This window comes from Tachypleus tridentatus, chromosome 3, assembly GCF_004210375.1.
Source record: "Tachypleus tridentatus isolate NWPU-2018 chromosome 3, ASM421037v1, whole genome shotgun sequence".
NCBI classification, from domain to species: domain Eukaryota; kingdom Metazoa; phylum Arthropoda; class Merostomata; order Xiphosura; family Limulidae; genus Tachypleus; species Tachypleus tridentatus.
This window is the reverse complement of record NC_134827.1, coordinates 113,265,616-113,286,887: the sequence shown is the minus strand read 5'-3', so window position 1 is coordinate 113,286,887 and position 21,272 is coordinate 113,265,616. Positions and strand designations below refer to the sequence as shown.

Below are 21,272 nucleotides of genomic sequence, written 5' to 3'. Positions count from 1 at the left end.
CCTAAGAACAAATGTACCAGTACATCTATAGCTACAGTATATCTAACAACAACTGAACCAGTAAAGATGCAAGTACATTATATCTAACAACACGTGAACATTATATTTAGTTACACATGAACCAGTATAAACACAGGTACACAATATTTAACAACACGTGGACCATTATCAATACAATAATGCAGGGATGGCCAAACTTGCTTAACGCAAGGGCCACATACGATAAACTTCAGATGTTTGAGAACATGAACAAATATTACACACACGTTTAAATTTTGTTACATAACTTTTATATAAATATTAAGAAATACATATATGTGGTTTTTAAACTGTTAATCTGTATTAGTTTTAATAATTACAAAGTACACATATATATACTCAAAGTTTTCAAAATTTTGACTGATGTTTGTTTTAACTATATTGAGTGTATTTAACACGGTCATGAACTACGGAAACATCTTAGAAAAATATGCAAATTTGTATTTCATTAAGAGTAAATAAGACTGACAAAAATAAAAAAATTTAAAGACAGATATTTTTAATTATATTTATTTATCCTAGTAAATATCTGGTCATAACATGGAGTAAAATATGTAAAACAATAATATTAAAGATATTTTAATCAGATACCACCTTACAAAATTGTAGTCTTGTCATAATATTTTTCTGACACAAACAGACCTTGATCAGACTATTTACTGCTAGTAGAGATTGTGTAAGTTTCCATCTTGGTTGTGAGTCGTTGAACTTTCGGTTGACATGTCGTCAAGGCTGTACGAATTATCTCCGTCAGGTGTTGATTTGTCAGGATGGAACGATGTTTCATCTTCACAAACTTCAGTACAAAGTACAGTGATTCACAGCAGCATGTTGTGCTGAAAATTAAAATGAGTCGCACATTGGTTTTCTTCCGTTCAGGACATTTTCTTTCTTGAACTTACTTCCAGAACTCAGTTGTAGAATGGGATTTATGGATCATATTTAGACCCAGGTCATTCTGCAGTTCTGTTCGTTCCACAGCAGATGTTTCTGTAACCAGAGGTTCGAGTATTGGACAACCATTATTGATCACATGAACCAGGATTTACAAGAGAGACGAAGCAGGGCTTTAACTTCTGTAAGTCCTCAAACCTGTCTAAGAAGTTATCAAGCAGTCCTCGTAACTTATCTTTGTATTCTTCCAGTTTGTTTTATTTCAATATCAGGGAACGTACTTACTCTCCTTTTGAGATTGGAAAAGTTACTGTAGTTTCATGACAATATGTCTCCTTGAAAAAGTCTTATTTTATTCTGAAATCTGAAAATTGTCTGAGTTAGATTAGAAACAATATGAATCTACTCCTGGAATGCCAAGTTCACAGTTTGTAGATGATTCGTTATATCAGTAAGAAATAGTAGATCTTGAATCCACTCATCATCACTTGAGGATAGAATATTTTCCTTTCTTCAAGGAAAGTAATAACAGGCTCCAACAAGTCCACAAACCTATTTAAGGCATTACTGGTTTACAACCATCTCACAATAAAGTAGAAAGTGATATCACTGGGTTTACCTTCAAGCTCCAGTTCTTCAATAAAATTTTTCCATTGTATCAATATCTGTATGATACAATGTATTTGAATAACACAACATACTATATAAGTGTTTATATTTGTATAAAAACACACAGGAAGTGTTGGTATCTGTATAACAAAATATACAATAAAAGTGTCAATATCTGTATGATAATTATATTCTAGCAAATCACATATTAAAACACATACAGAGTATAATGCTTACACTCTGGTACATTATGTATTAATACATATACACAGTATAATACTTATACTCTTGTACATTATATGATAATACACATGTGCGGTATAACGGTTATACTCTAGTACATTACATCATAATACACCTACCCAGTGAAATACTTATACTCTTGTACATAATATCATAATACACATGTGCAGTATAATGGTTATACTCTAGTACATTACATCATAATACACCTACCCAGTGAAATACTTATACTCTTGTACATTATATCATAATACACATATTCAGTATAATACTTATACTCTAGTACCTTACATATTAATACTCATACACAACATGACACCTATACTCTAGTGCATCATATATTAATACAGATACACAGTATGATTCTAAAACTGTAGTACATTATACATTGATACACAAATACAGTGTGATAGTTAGACTTAGTATATTATATTTTTAATATACATACACAATATCATGCATACATTTTAAAACTTCGGCATAAATTATAATGGGTAACGTAATAATCAGGAGACTCATGTCCAAGATGTGAACCAGAGAAAATATTCGATCTAAATAAAAATAAATATTGTGTAATTTTTTGGAATTCACGCAAAGCCAATCAAGGGCTATCTGCGCTAGCCGTACCTAAATTATTAGTGAAGAAACGAGAGTATAGGCGACTAGTCATCACCACACACCGCCAACTCTTGAACTACTCTTTCACCAACGAATAAGGGAATTGACCATCATGATATAACTTCTTCACGGCTGAATGGGCGAGCATTTTTGGTGGGACGGGTATTCGAACCTGCAACCCTATGATTACGAGTCGATTGCCTTAACCCACTTGACTATGCTGGGCTAATAAATATTATTAGCCATATTAGTATGGTAAAGAAACACAAATATTAGATTTGCAAATAAATATAAAATAAGACATAAATACATTCACTAAGTGGTTCTTTACTCTTACTTATATTAGTAGAACTACATCAGTTTCAGTACTAGTGGTGACAGGATGAATCTATTTATATTTGAAACGTAACACAAGATTCACTGAACGTTAGACTGTATATTAGAAATTATATGTCCGGAGTTGTGACCATGTTACCATTTTAATACACACACACATATGAATATATATAATATTTGTTGTTGTGTAAATAAAGTTGTAAATCTCATACATTTCACATGATGATGCAGGTTTTTAGTTTAAGTACATATTAAATGTAGAACTGAATCGATAACAGTCAAATTATCATTCATATTGAAATATATTATAAGCTATATTTTCTGACAGACACTGTTTGAACCTTTTACTGATTGTTGTACTATACAGTAATGTTGATAACACTATGTCGTTTATAAAGTACATGAAATATTACTTAGTGATTGAAGTGAACAAATAGTAATATGGACATTGTGTTCAGAAGTTGTATGGAAGCTGATCTGGTGTTTTATAAACCATGATATTTATATTAATAGTTTATGTACATTCAAATTTGATAATAAATATTTCATTTAGTTTGTGGTTTTACTTACATAAATAGGTAATGTAATATCCATAAAAGGTATGATATTAGATTCATACATATACTATGTTAGTATTCAAGAAATGTACTCTAACAAAAGTTTAATATGAAATAATGTCCAAAACTACCAAAATGTTTTAATGTTATCTTATACAATGATGTCATGTTGAGACACCCTAGCAACACACCCTCTGATTCTAGTTCCTGGACACCATTACCTCAGGTATTTAATTTATAACACTATGCACCCTCACGTATTAACATATTACAAAACAGTTTGCTAACTGATGTCTTTTAGAGTGCATGTCCATAAAATGAGTTGTTCTAGTAAGCATGTTAGTAAGATGAGCTGATAGTTAATCTTTGATATTATATTAACAAATATCCGACGTCTAATGGACATATATATGTCTATTTACTAATACGTAGGATTTAATCTCAAACTAGTTCACTGTTTCTGATCAACTTTATCAGATATATTTAATTTTGATAAATTTGAACACACAAAGTTGGACAGAACTAAAAGGAAGAGAACATCATATGTAAGTAAAAAACATAAACAGATATATTTAGGTACCCTAACCTTGACATCAGAGCTTACTTTAACTATATCTATCGACAATGTACATCAGATATGCCAACCATTACGATTTTGGTGTATACATTACGACTTTACGCTCATACAGTCAAATATTACGACTTGTTGCAACTCCCAAATTATAATATATTATATAGGCCTATACAATAAAGTGATAAATTGTTTCCCAAGGGCTTGAAAGGGGTGAAAAAATTTCTAGTGAGATACAAATAAATTTTGATAATAAATAAAAGACATAGTCCAAATGTCTATTTGCGATAATCATGTTTGTACTTGAAATAATAAAAAAAAAATATTTGTATCTCAGACGTCTACCAATAGTTTGAGTGCGGTGCTTCTCCATACTGGGTACGTGGGGGAATCCATAGTTACGTCATCAGTGCTTATCAGCCAATCAGGGTTCGCGTTGAAGGGTATTTCTCGTTTTCTAAGCGGCATAGAAACACCAATGTGATCGTTAACAAGATGGAAAAAGAGACCTCGTTCACCAGATTGTCTTGTTTCTGGCAAATCTAAAAGGACTAAAACTGTGAATCAAAAATTTAGGAAAGAGTATAGTGCAAAATATCCGGTCATTGCATTAAAGTCAGTAACAGTAATGCGTTTTACAGTTTGTCACATCGATTTTTTTGTGGTTCTGGCGGGATAAACGATTGTTCCAGACATATATAATTGGCATCCCACCAAAAAAAACAGAGGCGAAGACAAAACGATGCAAATAACAACACTTATGAATAAGAATTCAAAATATGAAACCATAAATGCAGAAGTGATGTTCACGCAATTCGTCATTTCTTATAATTTACCTCTAGCACAAAAGTGCTAGCAGAAAACAACACTTCAAAGAGTTTCAAGGTTTGTATGACAAATAACCAAGAAAAATTCTACAACTTGTTGACACAAGATGGCCATTACTTAGGGTGTGCTTCAACAGAAAATTGGGCATGTGAAGCCATTGAAGAAGTATTTTCACTGTGAAAAGGAAAAACTGGATTCAAAAGTATCTAAACGTGCAACTCAGTCAGACAGAAAGACTTTAACAGCCAAGATATCCTCTCAGCCACTCAGAGACACAGTCAAGACATCCTTTCAGCCACATAAGACAACAGTCTCTAAAAGCAGACAAAGAAACATTTGATGTAACACAATATATGTTTAGGCAGTCTGACCTTGAACTAAAGAAGAGACAATCAATGAGAAGAAAACGAAAACTAACAAGGAAGTAACCAAGAAAAGTTATGCACACAGCAAGTTAGATAAGTTAACAGTTTTCTTGGACAACAAAGTGAACTTGTTATATTGTTTTTTTCTTCAATCTGCAATTCTTCTACTTAAACAAGCCAATTTGATATTGCAAAGAGAAGAACCTTGCATACACATTATACATAGAACTCTGATTACACAAGTTAAAAATATACTTGTCAGATACATCAAGCCAGTGAAGGCAACATCACTGAACTTGACTACAGCAATGAATCCTTACACAAATCCGATGAGGCAGTTTCTATTGGAAATGCTGCTCAAGAATACATTGTTAAATATGAAAAGGACCTGAACCTTATCAGCTTCTACATCAGTGTCAAAAAATACTATATTGCAGCTACAAATTACATGATGAAACCTTTCCCTCTAAAGTATGAACTTATGATCCACACAGAGGTTGCTGATCGAAAACTGAAAGTCAGAAAAGATTTCTCTTCTCTACACTTCTTCACAGACAGGTATTCTGTTCTTGTCAATACACATGAGCACAACACTATTGACAAGTTGGAAGGGCAATATTTGAACTATCAAACTGATACTTTCTCAGAAACTGTCCTTCAGTTGAATGTTGACAAGTTTTGTGTTTAGTTGTCTACAGTTAAGGATGGAAATGGTAACCAGAAGTATGACATTCTGTGTAGGGTTATGCTTGGAATTCTTACAATCTTCCATTCTAATGCTGACAGTGAAAGAATATTTAGATTAGTGACTAAAACAAAAGCAAGTTCAGACCAAACTTGAGCATCTCAGTTTTGAACAGTATTATAACACACAAGATGTGTATGCAGTCAAATGGACAATGTTGTTATAACTCACAACCATCCAGAGACATTCTCATGAAAACAAAGGCTACAGAAGCTGCAGAACTATTACAATTAGTGTCATAAACATGATATAAATTAGTCCTTACACAACAGCTATTTCTGTTTACTGTTTGTGCATGTTAAATGTTTTATGAATGGTTTTATTCATATGTTTTAACAGTATATTTGTCACTCTGAACTAAATAAAAGACATAATTTCAAAATATTTTTTTCATATTTATTTATTAAATTCACAAAACACAGTCATAAATGAGCAATCTGTAGCAGTAATAAATAATAATAGTTATAATAATAATATAACAATAAACAGCTTAGAGACATTGGTCAGGCCTAGCAGCCGCAAATGAAAAAGGGCCCCGTCTACATTGATTACGCTCAGCCATTTGAAATAGTTGGCATCTCTGTATACACTCATCCCTACCGATGTGAAAAAGATAAGATTACAAACTTATATAATTCAGTATTCAGTTATAAAAAAACCAGTTAGGCCAGTCTGGCTTTATTGTGGCGAACCGCTCTGTGTACTTTTTAAATAGAATGGGTAAAATGATATAATGTATGTGTAGTACAACTATCATTCCGTACACGAAAATCAAAACAATTTATCTATAATTCAGCATCATCCTTGAGATGAACTTACCAATAACAAAACCACTGTGGATGTGTTTGTACTGAACTGCGTTGGTTAGATTAAATTACGTGTTTCGTAGCTTATTATAGTTGAAGACAGATAAGAGAGACGAATTAACACACAAGATAGGATCAGTTTCTAGAAGAGAACAACATCCAATGGGATTACGGCAGCCTATGTCATAAGATAAAGTAACCAGAACCTTGGTGTTGTGTTTGTCATTATCTCACAGCTCAAAATGTTTTCGTTACGATCTATCACTAAAACTATCATTTCTTCGTTTTCTGGAGCTATAAGGACTCCACAGTACATGTACGTACTCAGGTAATATATTGTGTGAACGTTAAATTAACGTTTCTAGTGTGTGTTGCGCTTTTATAGATATTGACACATTTATAGTATGTTGTATTAAATAAATACCAATACTTCCAGTGTCTATTGTGTTTACATAGATATTAATTATTCGAGTATGTATGGATTTATATAGATATTAATATTTTCTTTGTACTTTGTGTTATATAGATACCAACACTTCCAGTGTCTATTGTGTTTATACAAATATTTAATTTTTTTTATGTTTTTATATGTTGTGCTTGTATTTCGAATGTGTGTTATATTTATATAGGTACTAAGAGTTCCAGTATGTCTTGTGTTTTTATATATTAACATTTCAATAAGTGCTGGTAATATGTATATTATATATAACTCCGAGTGTATCTGTTAATTTATAAATATGAAGAATTCCATTGTATGTTTTGTTATCTTTTAAAGATTTATAAGAAAGGTTTTATTCATATGGATACCAGTATTTAGATGTAATATTAGGATTTCATGTATTACGTACCACTTATACTGAACATACATATAATTAATATACAGATAACAGTTATTAAAAACATTCACTCTGAGCCTCAACTAGTGATCAGTGTGTACACGTACCGAGGTCTGATATGGTTAAGAGAGGATGGTTCACAGTTTCAGTTTTGAACGTGTTATAAAGGTAATCTGAATTCTTTTGTTGGTTCAAAGTGTTTGTGGTGGTGGTGGGTGGACGCTGTATTTAGAACATTCATACCGTCAATTAACCAGTGTGAGTTTATCAACATTAACATCAATTTTCAATCTTTAGTTTTCGAACACCAATCATCTCTAAGCCCAATCAGTTGTTGTGAAGACAAAATCCAAAACTTACATTCTTCATCAAAATTTTAATTATTAACTCATGTGTGAGTATTTACTGTATGAATGAATTATTAAACTATTCTGTGAAATTGAGGAATTACTAGATGAATATATGACCATAAACTGTTCTATTTTACTGAGGTATAACTACCATATAGTGTATTACGATATGATGTGCTAGAGTATAACTATCATACTGTGTATGTATATTATTATATAATTCACTAGAGTCTAACTATCATACTAAGTATTGTTATATAATTTACTGTCGTATGAGTATCGTATAAGGCAAATGCATTATGATATGATGTTATGATGTATAACTATTATCTATATATATATATATTATGATATCATGTATTGTATTATAACTACCATACCATATATGTGTATTATGATATAATGTAGTAGAGTATAAGTATCATCCTGTGCATATGTATTGGGATATAATGTACTAGAGTATAAGTATTTCACTGGGTAGGTGTATTATGATATAATGTACAAGAGTATAAGTATCATGCTGTGTATGTGTATTATGATATAATGCACTGTAATATAAGTATTATACTGTATATCTGTATTACGATATAATGTACTGTATTATAACCACCACACTGTGTATGTGTATTATGATATAATGTTCTAATGTATAAGTATCATACTGTGTTTGTGTATTATGATATAATGTACTACAGTATAAGTATCATGCTGTGTATGTGTATTATGATATAATGTACTTGAATATAAGTATCATACTGTGTTTATGTATTATATATAATGTACTTGAATATATGTATCATACTATACATGTGTATCTAAGGAAAAACATATATTATCCCTGAATTTATCTGGTCAGAACTATGACCTTACGACCTTTTGTACCTGCCTTACAAAACCGTACTGTGTATTGATAAAAAAACTATGTTGTGGATCAGAAAAAGAGAGACAAACGAATAGTCAGTTTATGGAACAGAACAACATCCAGTAGGATTACGGCTGGTTACGTCATAAATAGACCAGAAACTGGACTTTAAAATAACCAAAACCTTCGTGATCTGTATGTCATTATCTCACAGTTTGAAATGTTACGATGTATCAATAAAACCATCATTTCTTTGTTCTCTGGAGCTATAAGGACTTCACTGTACAGGTAAGTACACAGGTGATCTGCTGTGTAGACGTGAACAGTGTATAGACGTATTAACGTATCTAGTGTGTGTTGTGCTTATACAGATATTGACACTTTGATTGTATCTATATGTTATGAAATTACCAACATTTCCAGTATTCATTGTGTTTATACAGATATTGACGCTTTTACTTTATATTTAGTTATACAGATATCAGCATTTCCAGTATGTTGATATTTATAAATATATAAACACTTTTATAGTATGTTGAAACATACTGGAAATGTTGTTATCTGCATAACTAAATATAAAGTAAAAGTAAAGTGTTGGTAACTTCATAACACATACATACAATAAAAGTGTCAACATCTATATAAGCCTGACACACACTAGAAACGTTAATACGTATATAATCATGTCTACACAGCAGATCATCTGTGTACTTACCTGCACAGTGGAGTCCTTATATGCAGATAACAACATTTCTGGAGCTATAATAAATAACACTGGAAAAGTAAAACAAAGTTATGGTGATGAATGAACAATATAAGATAATTCTGAAAGAACCAAAGAATGTATTAATACATAATGATGTAGTTAGTTGATTTCTATGCTCTAATTTTAAATAATATACTCTTCAAAAAAAGAAACGCAAAAGGCAAAATTTGAGACAAATTGTTAACAAGTTTATACCGGGTAGTTCTGTATGACATGTGTGAAACTTTGCACATTCACTGCTGAACATCCTAAGTCTGCAAAGGCGAAGTCCACGCTCACTAGTTGAAGTTTAACGTCAATAACGAGTATGCCTACCGTGAGCATCAATAACTGCTTGGCATCTCCTGCCCATGGAAGCGATGATATGACGAATCACATCCTGTGGAATGGCTGTCCACTCAGCCTGCAAGCTGAGGTAGAGTCTGCTCTTGAGGTTGTCGCCGTCGCAGACGTCGGTCCAACTCGTTCCAAAGACGGTCGATAGGGTTTAAATATGGTGATCTGGAGGGCCAGGGAAGAACGTTGATGTTGTGGTGTCTCAAGAAGACAGTGGTGAGTCGGGCTGTGTGAGGACGGGCATTGTCATGTTGAAAAACGTTGTTGACGTTCACCATGATGGGTTGCACATGGGGCCTAAGAATCTCGTCGACGTATCGTTGAGCCGTAAGATTCCCTCGAATGTGCAAAAGATCTGTTCTGGCAATTTAGGCGATGGCAGCCCACATCATGACGCTGCCAGCACCAAATCTGTCAACTTTTTGCACACAGTTTGCAGCAAAACGTTCACCTCGGCGACGGTAAACACGGGTCCTTCCATCCTGTCTACGAAGCATAAAACGTGATTCATCGCTGAACCAAACATGCCTCCATCGTCGATGAGGCCATACCCGATGAACCCGAGTCCACTGCAGCCGTGCTTGACGATGTTGCTGGGATAGGATGACGCCTCTGACTGGACGTCGAGTTCGGATTCCTGCATCTCGTAGACTGTTGCGTACGGTATGATCGGAAATCCTACGCAACACTGGTATGGTTGAGGTAGTAGACGTCGTAGTGGTGGTCATATCACGTAACCGGATGTAGCGATCTTGTGCGGGCGTGGTCACACGATATCTGCCAGATCGTGGACGCTCACGAGTTGATCCACGTTGTTGGTGACGATTCCATAGCCTTGTGATGGTGCTTGGGTGGACATTCACAGCTCTGGCAACATCTGATCGAGATTTTCCTGCTTTCAAGCGACCGATGGCGTTGTTGCGTTGTGCTTTAGTCAGTTTTGGCGTAACTGTATTGCGTGTTGGCGGCTTAACACTGAGCTATGAAAACCGAGAACCCCTCACTTTTATAGGGGATTTTGCACATGTTGCACTTGCAGAATATGCAGATCTCTCAAACAAATTTATTGGACACGCATGCGTTTTGGCGAAAAATCCGATGTTTTCCACCGTTTTCAAAGTGCACAACTTTTATTGTCATTTTGGTTTGTTTGTTTGTTTTGGAATTTCGCACAAAGCTACTCGAGGGCTATCTGTGCTAGCCGTCCCTAATTTAGCAGTGTAAGACTAGAGGGAAGGCAGCTAGTCATCACCACCCACCGCCAACTCTTGGGCTACTCTTTTACTAACGAATAGTGGGATTGACCGTTACATTTTACACCCCCACGGCTGGGAGGGCGAGCATGTTTAGCGCGACGTGGGCGCGAACCCGCGACCCTCGGATTACGAGTCGCACGCCTTACGCGCTTGGCCATGCCAGGCCTTGTCAATCAGTGCCTTAACATGTGTAACATCACGTACTCTGAGCTTGTAACGTTATTACACATATTTCTCTTTAAAATAAAAAAATAAATCTCTTTTTCGTTTCTTTTTTTTGAAGAGTATATTAGTATGATATTTCTGTAAACCTGTTTTTTAAGAGTTGGTAGGTTACTGATTTAGTGTATATAGTTTACGTGTGTGTATGATGGTAGTCTGTTTGATGCTCTTAGTATTTTGTTTTGTTGTACTTGGATTTCCTGTAGTGTGTTGTTAGACATATGTGACTTGACATCCGTATTCTATTAACGGACAGATTTAAGCCTTGTATATTGGGATGATAGTCTCTGGCGAGCAGTTTGAGTGTTTGTTAGATATGGTCATTAAATGTGAAATACGCTTTTTGATAGATGAGTGTATGTTGTTAACAAGTTTTTCCCATGTTAATCTTAAGTCAAAAGTGATGCCAAGGAATGTAATATGCTTGTTCATGATGATAGGCGTATTGCCAAGAGTTATGTTTATTTATTCCAGAGTTTTTCTGTGTCTTTTTAATTTTTATAAAAAGTGATTGCTTGCGGTTTGTTGGATTTAAACCTACTCTCCACTTGTTGATCCAGCTCGTGACATTATTTAGTGTTTCTTGAACGCGAGACATGGTCATTAGCGGGTTTCTAGAGATACTCCAGATAGTAATGTCGTCTGCGTATTGTGAATTGTAAGTGTACGTTAAAATGGGAAAAGGTATATCACTGACTAAAGTCATGTACATGAGTGGTGACAGGACGGATCCTTGGGACACCCTTACAGTTATATTAATAAGGTTTTATTGACCTTTACTTGGGCTGTTCTATCAGTTAATAAATTTGATATCCATTTAATAACATGGTGATTTATTTTCAGATGAGTTAATTTTCACTTAATGTCGTTATCCAAACACTCAAATTCTTTTTTAACATCTAACAATACCCTTATGGTTACCTGATTGTTGTAAAATGTTTTGTAAACTGATTCAGTGAGTTGTGTGAGCTGATCTATTGTTTGTCTGTTTTTCCTGGAAGCATTTTGAGGTGGGATGTAATTTATTTCACAGAAATGGTTATTATTTGTTATTTTCTGTTATTTTCAATAAAGCACAAAGCGGGCTATCTGTGCTCTGCCCACTACGGGTATCGAAACCCGGTTTTTAGCACTGTAAATCCGCAGACATACCGCTGAGCAACTCGGGTGCGCACAAAAATTGTGGAGTCGATTTGAAATGATTTTCTCTATCAGTTTTCCAAGACAACTTAACAGACTGATGGATCGGAAGTTGTCAGGATTTGTCCTATTTGTTTGTCACTTTGGTATCGTAGTGATAATGTTGTTGTTTTTTTCCATGTGTCGGGGTAATAAACAGTTGCTAATGAGATATTCAACATATTTGTGAGATGTTGTAATAGAAGACTGACAGCTTTCTTGACAATAATATTTGATCATGTCCGGGTGAAGTGTTTTTCAAGTTTCTAATGTTAATTTTAAGTTTCTGTGGTGGTGATTTTTCTATTGATTGAACTTGAATAGTTTTCTAGTGTCTTACAGGGGAATTGTGTTGTGAAGAAAAATTGATTTGAATGTAGTTGTTGTTGGTGTTGTGTGTCAACGTTGTCCGATTTTAGGTCACTGAAGGAGGATTTTTTGTAGTCGACTTTCTCCGAGTCCGTTCATACGACTGTGTTGTTGTGTGTTATGTGTTGTAGTAAGTAATTTGTGTTTTTGTCGGAAGAAATACTCTTAAATTTTTCCCAAATACTTTTGGTTTGATCTTTGTTTTTTTTCTATATTTTTGCAACAGTTATATCAACTTATTTGTTTTGCTATTTTAATTTGATGTTTAATTTTTGTTCTGTTGATCTGTGTTTTGATGGCCGGGTCGCCCGTTGTAAACTGTCTGCGTTTGATTATTAGTGCGTTAATTTTTAATGTTAAAGTCCAATGATTATGTGAGTGTTTTTTCCTAGTATTCGGAGCTGTGTTTTTGATGGCTTTCTGTACGGCTCAGAAACTTGTTTAACATAATTGTCTAATTCTGTTTTACTGTTAGCAATTGCGTGTGATAGATAAGAACGTTGAGAATGGTCAATCTATTATAGTGTTTTTATATAATAATGGTCAATATAATGGTCAATCTTATAATGGTCAATCTATTATAGTGTTTTTACACTGAGGGAGTGAAGTACCTCGCAGCGGTGTGAATCATACATGAAAAGGGGAAATGGATACTGGTGTTTTCATCACGTACACTAAAGTTAGAGATTCTGTTTACTGTGTTCTTTGGAACTATGATGAAATCAAATACGTCATATGAGCAGTTGACAACCGAAAAGTGTACAGGAGTATCGCCGTTTATAAGGTGCATGTTGTTTATAGAAATTATTTTTTATAATTAACCCTCTATGTGTGTTTGTGTTTCCTCTTATATCTGTGTGTGGGGAATTAAAGTCTCCTATGATAATTGGTTTTGGATTTATTCATAGCTTTACTAGTCTTTATAAGGACTAAGGGGTTAGATCTTGTTATAATCCTGTTATTCATAGCTTCACTAGTTCTTATAAGGACTAAGGGGTTAGACCTTGTTATAATCCTGTTATTCATAGCTTTACTAGTCCTTATAAGGACTAAGGGGTTAGATCTTGTAATAATACTGTTATTCATAGCTTTACTAGTTCTTATAAGGACTAAGGGGTTAGATCTTGTTATAATCCTGTTATTCATAGCTTTACTAGTCCTTATAAGGACTAAGGGGTTAGATCTTGTAATAATACTGTTATTCATAGCTTTACTAGTTCTTATAAGGACTAAGGGGTTAGATCTTGTTATAATCCTGTTATTCATTGCTTTACTAGTTCTTGTAAGGACTAAGGGGTTAGACCTTGTTATAATCCTGTTATTCATAGCTTTACTAGTCCTTATAAGGACTAAGGGATAAGATCTTGTTATAGTTATGTTATTCATAGCTTTACTAGTCCTTATAAGGACTAAGGGGTTAGATCTTGTAATAATACTGTTATTCATAGCTTTACTAGTTCTTATAAGGACTAAGGGGTTAGATCTTGTTATAATCCTGTTATTCATTGCTTTACTAGTTCTTGTAAGGACTAAGGGTTAGACCTTGTTATAATCCTGTTATTCATAGCTTTACTAGTCCTTATAAGGACTAAGGGATAAGATCTTGTTATAGTTATGTTATTCATAGCTTTACTAGTTCTTATAAGGACTAAGGGATAAGATCTTGTTATAATTATGTTATTCATAGCTTTACTAGTTCTCTGGCATCGGACCTGTAGGTCCCAGCCTCATTCTGAAAAGGGCCGTTTACCCAGTCACAGGGTATCTAATCTAATCAATCATAGTAAATTTTAAAAATCAATTCGCCAGCCGCCAGTGTACTCCGTCCTCGAGCCAAGTTCTGGCTCATTTCACTTTCGCTGCTCTCATCCAGTTCTCCTGTCCTTCCTCTCACTCACAAATACCTCACTCCATTTTTGAAAATTAAAAAATAAAGTAAAAATTCCACGGATATTTTAAAAATTTCTCATGTAAGGGGACGAAGAGGAACTACAACGTTCCTGAACACCCCAGTTGGAGAGAGAACTCTTCTGATTTCTCTCTCTCTAAACTAACCCCTGCCACGTTAGTTTGCGTTTGCGTTTACACACTCACTTGAAGACGAAAGACAGAAAACTTTCGAAACTTCGTCCTCTACACTTGTATCTCCGCAACATCCAGATGCGGCCCATTCTACAAAGTTTCATCAAGGTTATGATAGTGTTGAAACTGTGTGATACAAAAAAGAACAAGTATAACATGGTAACTATGATACTAGATAAAACATTCTGGGAGAAAACACAAAGATAGGTTATTCATCAAACTGTATAAAGTACTACTAGAAGATCAAAACAAAGTTACGGTAACCATGAAACTATATACAATAATACTGGAAGAGTAAAACATAGTTATGGTAACCATGAAACTATATAAAATAATACTGGAAGAGTAAAACATACTTATGGTAATTATGAAATTGTATAAATTTATACAGGAACAGTGAAACAAGGATACGGTAATCATGAAATAATATAAAATAATACTGGAAGATTAAAACAAAGTTAAATTAATTAACAAAAATTATAAAATAATACTGTAAAAGTAAAGGAAAGTTATGGTAATCAAGAAGCTGTATAAAATAATACTGGAAGAGTATAACAAAATTATGATAATGATGAAACTATATAAAGTGATATTTAAAAAGTAAAGGAAAGTTATGGTAATCATGAAGCTGTATAAAATAATACTGGAAGAGTAAAACAAGACTATAGTAATATTGAAATAAAATAAAATATTACTGGAACAATAGAACAAAGTTATGGTAATGATGAAACACTATAAAATAATACATCAATTAAAAACACAAATACATGTAGAATAATGAACGTTCAGATTTTTCTATCGTTATTATTTTATTTCATATTCACAAGATAAACAAACAATAGAAAATATTAACCTTCACTAAAGTGAACAACATGTTTAAATGTTTTAAAATAAAAGCGTCGTTATTCTATTTTTAGTAACAATTCACAATATTTTATTTGCTAAAATTGTTTGTTAATTTCTTATATAATTTTATTATTTTACACTTTTAGGTATTTCTCGATTTCTTATCTTGAAGTTAGTAATTAAATTTCAATTCTAAACATCAGTTATAAAGAATAAATTTAACCTAATTCAACAAACATTCTTTGTAGAGATATCAGACAAGTTCAAACACTGATCATCTCTCTGGAGTTTCATCACTTCCATATAATTTAAAGAAAGTATTCATTCAGTAAAATACATATACTGTATTGTATCTGTCACTCGGAGAGTTAAACTGATTAAACCCACCGTATTCTAAGGACCTTCTCAGAATCTTCGTACAAACTTGTTCTGATATGAACTCCAAGCAGTTGTAGCACCTGGTTTTTTGACTAGTTAGAACATTAGGTCTACGTTTAGTGTTACCTTGTAACTAATAGATATATGGTATCAGTAATCAGTGATGCAGTATTTCAACCATTTCTTGGAAAACTTCGTCATAGGAATCAGAACCATCTTTTCTTCCCCACAGAATGTATACGGAACAACAGAAAATAGTCCGGAAAGTTGTACAACACGTCCAGGAGAAAGACCGGAAAAGAAATACTACACAATTGGAACACCACTTGACCATGTTGAGGTAAGTGTAGGATATCAGAGCACATTCTATAATTGTAAGTAAAGTTGTAGTTAGTGTATTATGTACATTAACCATGTGAAGTGTACCATAGTAAGAGTTCACATGTTCATGCCAAACGTGTTTTGTACTTTTACAATCTTTAAATATGTTCTCAGCTTAAAATAATGGACATTGATGGACGAATAGTTCCGGTCAACAAAGAAGGAGAACTTTGTACACGTGATCGTTAATCGTTCTTGGGATACTGGGGTGACAAGGAACAAACTGGTCAAGTCTTTGATAATGCACGTTGGTATCATACTGGGTAAGACATATATAACTAAGATTTGTTCACTTCATGTCCACTTTGATCCTTCAACTTTCTCCTTGTAACTGTTATTACCGGCTAGGAACTGTTACTGGTTTTTGGATTGTTTTCTAAAAGAGAACATCTTGTCCGCGTCCGGAATTCATTTATTTATCCTGTTAAGTTTGCTCAAAGATAAGTTTTCATATAGGCCAAGCTTCACAAATACATTTCAACATAAATTCCCAGATCTAATAGTACATACCAATAACTCACTTATAAACATATATGAATAACGTTAGGGTTAGTCGATCGTTACAAGACAAATAAACTGAGTAATTGTAATACAGCCAAATAGACATCATAACAATCACTATCTAACATACTGAGTGACACTGAACTAACTCTGTTCTCTTATTCTCTTGTAGTACTTTAAGTTTCTAGGTCATGATAGAATGATGACTTGCAATCCAAAATCTAAATTATAAAATTTAAAATGTAACTTACAACGTTATCGATAATTCTACGTTTCAAATATGTCTCAAATATATCGTGATGATAGATGAAGGTGTTATTTGTTTCTATATAATAATAATACAATATGACACAGAGATATTGCTGTGATGGATGAAGATGGCTACATCAGTATTGTTGGTACACTTAAAGACATGATCAACAGAGGATGAGAATGCATCTATCCTCAGGAAGTGGAAGAGTTCCTTCTCAGTCATCCAGATGTCGCTGAAGCTCAGGTGAGATTTCTCAGAAAGACTTGTACTCTTCAAATTTTAGATTCCGGCATGACTAGGTGGTTGAAGTTATCGACTCGTAATCCGCGATTCGAATCGCTGTCATACCAAACATTCTGCTCCTTTCAGCCGTGAGGACGTTATAATGTGACGGTTATCCGACTCTTTGTTGGTAAAAAGAGTAGCCAAAGAGTTGGCATTGAGTGGTGATGACTAGCTGCCTCCATTCTAGTATTACACTGCTAAATTAGAAATGGCTCGTGCAGGTAGTCATCGTGTAGCTTTTCGCAAAATTCAAATTTTGTTTTTAGTTATTTAACATGACGGCCTTAAACTTTTAATGTATTTGAAGCATTAAAACTAGTAAGCCTAATAATAATACTAAAATGTAATGTTAACAATAATGTATATTATACATTCATAACTATGTGACTGTGTACTGTTATTTTCACGTAGTCAGTGCCCTGGAGATTTTTCTATATCATCTGATATTATTATCATTGATATTGTATTTTGTGATATTGATACTGTCCTTTGTGTCGTTTTCGCTATTGATAAGTGTTACGTGAATCACGTTATTAAACTCAAAATGTTGAATTGTCGGAAAAGTTTAAGAGTTGCAGTAACGTTATTGTTAAATTTGTTACTTATAGGACTAGATTCAATGTACCATGTACCATGCTGTTAAACGTTGTACGTAGATACGACAGTATACATAATATTTATTTTGATATTTTCATTTTAGGTCGTTGGAGTTCTGGACCAGCAAATGGAAGAAGAAGCCTGTGTTTGGGTGAAACTAAAAGGTGGATCAACGGTAACAGAAACGGAACTTTGTGAATATTGCAAAGGAAAAGTCAGTATTATGTTAATATAACACCAGCTGTTATCACTTTGCTCACCTTATGTGATATTAATAGTGTAGCTCAGTAAGAAGCTATTAACACCGAACTTACCTCATGTCATATTAACACAATAGCTAGTTGATGTTAACATCACATCAACTGAATATATATAAAAATAAAACAGACCATTATCCCATCAGTTGTTAAGTATTCGTTAGGTGGTTACAACGACAGAGATTTTACTGGTCTAAAAATGGATTACAATGTGGATTTTTAAATGTCAACAGTTGTTGTTTTATTACGCTTACTTTTATACACTCTTGTTTATCATGTAATATCTGTAATATGTTATTAAAAAACAACCACACAGAAATTGACAATTGGGATAGATCGAGGTTTTACTTGTACAAATAGATCACCATATAAAACGTTCATCAAGAGAAGTAACATTCAGGTTATGTACAAACAGAATAATACTTTTAAATACCTGAAGATATTGCGAACCAATAGAAATAAAAATTGATGAGTTTTGGTATTCAACAAAAAGTGTGCTGGACAACGAGGTTTTGTAGAAACAATTATGTACATATAATGATCTTCTCACAAATTCTGAGCTACAGTAAACATACTAAGTATTGTCTAGAAACGTTTCTACTTATCTGATATTCTTTCGTAACGAACTGTCCCGTTTGATTTGTATTTTCTCATAATATACTTTTATTGTTTGACTTATATTGTTTCGTCATGACTTTTGTCCTCTATTTTTAACAACCTTACAAGTATATCTGTTAAATAATGAATTTTTTTCTTCTTTCAGATCAGCAACTTTAAGATTCCTCGGTACATCGTGTTGGTTGAAGACTTTCCAAAAACGTCGACAGGAAAGATAATGAAATATAAAATAAAAGAAACAATGAGAGAAAAACTTGAGTGTATGAAATGACCAGGTTGTAAGTGTATTATTGTGAAATTTATCATGCCATAAACCTTTGTAATGTTAACCATAATATTCTGTCTGTACTGTTTCTATTATACAAACACGAGTAATAAACAAGTGTTAACGCGTTTCTTTCAGTGAGTCATTTCTAAATAAAAAATCAGTAAATTATTTTTATTTAAATCTGCTAAATATAGCTCTTCAGAAAATATAAAAACTTCTTTGTTATAAATATTCACATGTATAGAGGTATAGAGGGCGACAAGACGTACAGTAAACTTAATTCATTCTGTTTATCAACATTAGTCTTAGCTAATGAAAACAACATGGCAGTTATTTCTATAGTGGAGTACTGACCGGCATAAATTATAATGGGTAACGTAATAATCAGGAGGCTCGTGTCCAAGATGTGAACCAGAGAAAATATTCGATCTAAATAAAAAAATATATTGTGTGTTTTTTAATTTCGCGCAAAGCTATACAAGGGCTATCTTCTCTTGTCGTCCCTAGTATATTAGTGAAAGGAGTAGAGGAAAGGCAGCTAGTCATCACCACCCACCGCCAGCTCATGACCTATTTTTTACCAACGAATAGTTGGATTAACCGTCACATTATAACACCATCATGGCTAAAACGGCGAGCATGTTTGACGCGACGGGGATGCGAACCTGCGACCCTCAGATTACGAGTAGAACACATCAACCTACCTGACTATGCTGAACTAAAATAAATATTAGTATGGTGAAGAAACACAGAAATATGGTAAAGAAACACACGACATAAATACATTCACTAAGTGGTTCTTTACTCTTACTTATATCAGTAGAACTACATCAGTTTCATTATTAGTGGTGACAGGATGAATCTATTTATATTTGAAAAGTAACAAAAGTTTTACCGAACGTTAGACTGTATATTAAAAATTATATGTCCGGAGTTGTGACTCAACTTATCAACACCACATATAAACAACTAACCATGTTACCATTTTAATACACACACACATATGAATATATATAATATTTGTTTTTGTGTAAATAAAATTGTAAATCTCATACATTTCACATGATGATGCAGGTTTTTAATTTAAGTACATATTAAATGCAGAACTGAATCGATAACATATATCCAAAAACGGCTCGTTTGGGTTGAGAAAATATTTTACATAGAATTCACCACGATATAGATAGACTTCATGTTCAACAACCAAAACTATATACAAACAAATGGCCTAAGCATGGGCAACCCAGTATCACCTTTTCTAGCCAATATTTTTATGACACAAGTTGAAACACAAACAATTAACACAGCATTACATCCACCACTATACTGGTACAGATATGTAGATGACACGGTTGCGGGATTCAAATCTACAGAACACATACTTAATTTTTTCAATCACATTAACTCTATACATCCCAACATTAATTTCACATGTGAACAAGAAGAAAGCAATCAAATATCATTTCTTCAAAATTACAAGAACCGACACACAATTCAAAACAGAAATCCACCGAAAAATCACCCATACTGGACTATACATTCCTTGGGACTCAGCACATGAAACAAAACAAAAACTCAACATACTAAGAAATCAAATAAACACAGCCATAAAACTATGCTCACCAGATAAAATTAACGATGAATTACACAAAATAAAACAATTCTTCATCAACATCAATAAGTTTCCTCCACAAACCGTAGAAAACATTATACGCACACACGTAGACAGAAAGCAAAATCAACCAACTAAAGTAAATACAGCTCACGAATCAAAAAACCACGAAACCATATACTGCTGTATACCATATATTCCTGACATCAGCAAACAAATAACCAACATTTGGCAAAAATTAGTAACAAAATATGACATTCCAGTTAATACCAAATTTATTCAAAAACCAGGCACAAAACTGAGGTCTATACTATGTAAAAACTACACTGACAAACACCACACCAACATTATTTACAAAATACAATGTGATAACTGCCACGACTTCTATATTGGAGAAACAAGTAGAA

At 33.4% G+C, this 21,272-nt stretch overlaps 1 protein-coding gene across 5 annotated transcripts; it reads left to right on the top strand.

Annotated features, from left to right (window-relative positions):
* The first annotated feature begins 6,769 nt into the window (after window positions 1-6,769).
* On the top strand, window positions 6,770-19,356 carry LOC143247801 (medium-chain acyl-CoA ligase ACSF2, mitochondrial-like). 5 transcript variants are annotated; one of them, XR_013026718.1, is made up of 7 exons: window positions 6,770-6,939; window positions 13,372-13,571; window positions 16,326-16,433; window positions 16,589-16,737; window positions 17,330-17,471; window positions 18,214-18,324; window positions 19,131-19,356. XR_013026718.1 is itself a non-coding variant. In XM_076496292.1 (7 exons), the coding sequence occupies exons 6-7, from the start codon at window positions 18,238-18,240 to the stop codon at window positions 19,254-19,256; spliced, it is 213 nt and encodes a 70-aa protein (XP_076352407.1). In that variant the 5' UTR covers window positions 6,780-6,939; window positions 13,372-13,571; window positions 16,326-16,433; window positions 16,589-16,737; window positions 17,330-17,471; window positions 18,214-18,237; the 3' UTR covers window positions 19,257-19,356. The 5 variants fall into 5 exon arrangements, 4 of the variants coding, with proteins under 4 accessions (XP_076352410.1, XP_076352407.1, XP_076352409.1 ...); XM_076496292.1 differs by having other exon boundaries at window positions 6,780-6,939; XM_076496294.1 differs by having other exon boundaries at window positions 6,780-6,939; window positions 16,326-16,737.
* The last annotated feature ends 1,916 nt before the right edge of the window (window positions 19,357-21,272 follow it).

What these genes read in the sequence shown, in the direction of transcription:
- LOC143247801 (XM_076496292.1), top strand. Translation starts at nt 18,238, where the DNA reads ATGGAAGAAGAAGCCTGTGTTTGGGTGAAACTAAAAGGTGGATCAACG. An exon ending in GTGAATATTGCAAAGGAAAA is followed by an intron (nt 18,325 to 19,130) that starts GTCAGTATTATG and finishes TTCTTCTTTCAG; the next exon opens with ATCAGCAACTTTAAGATTCC.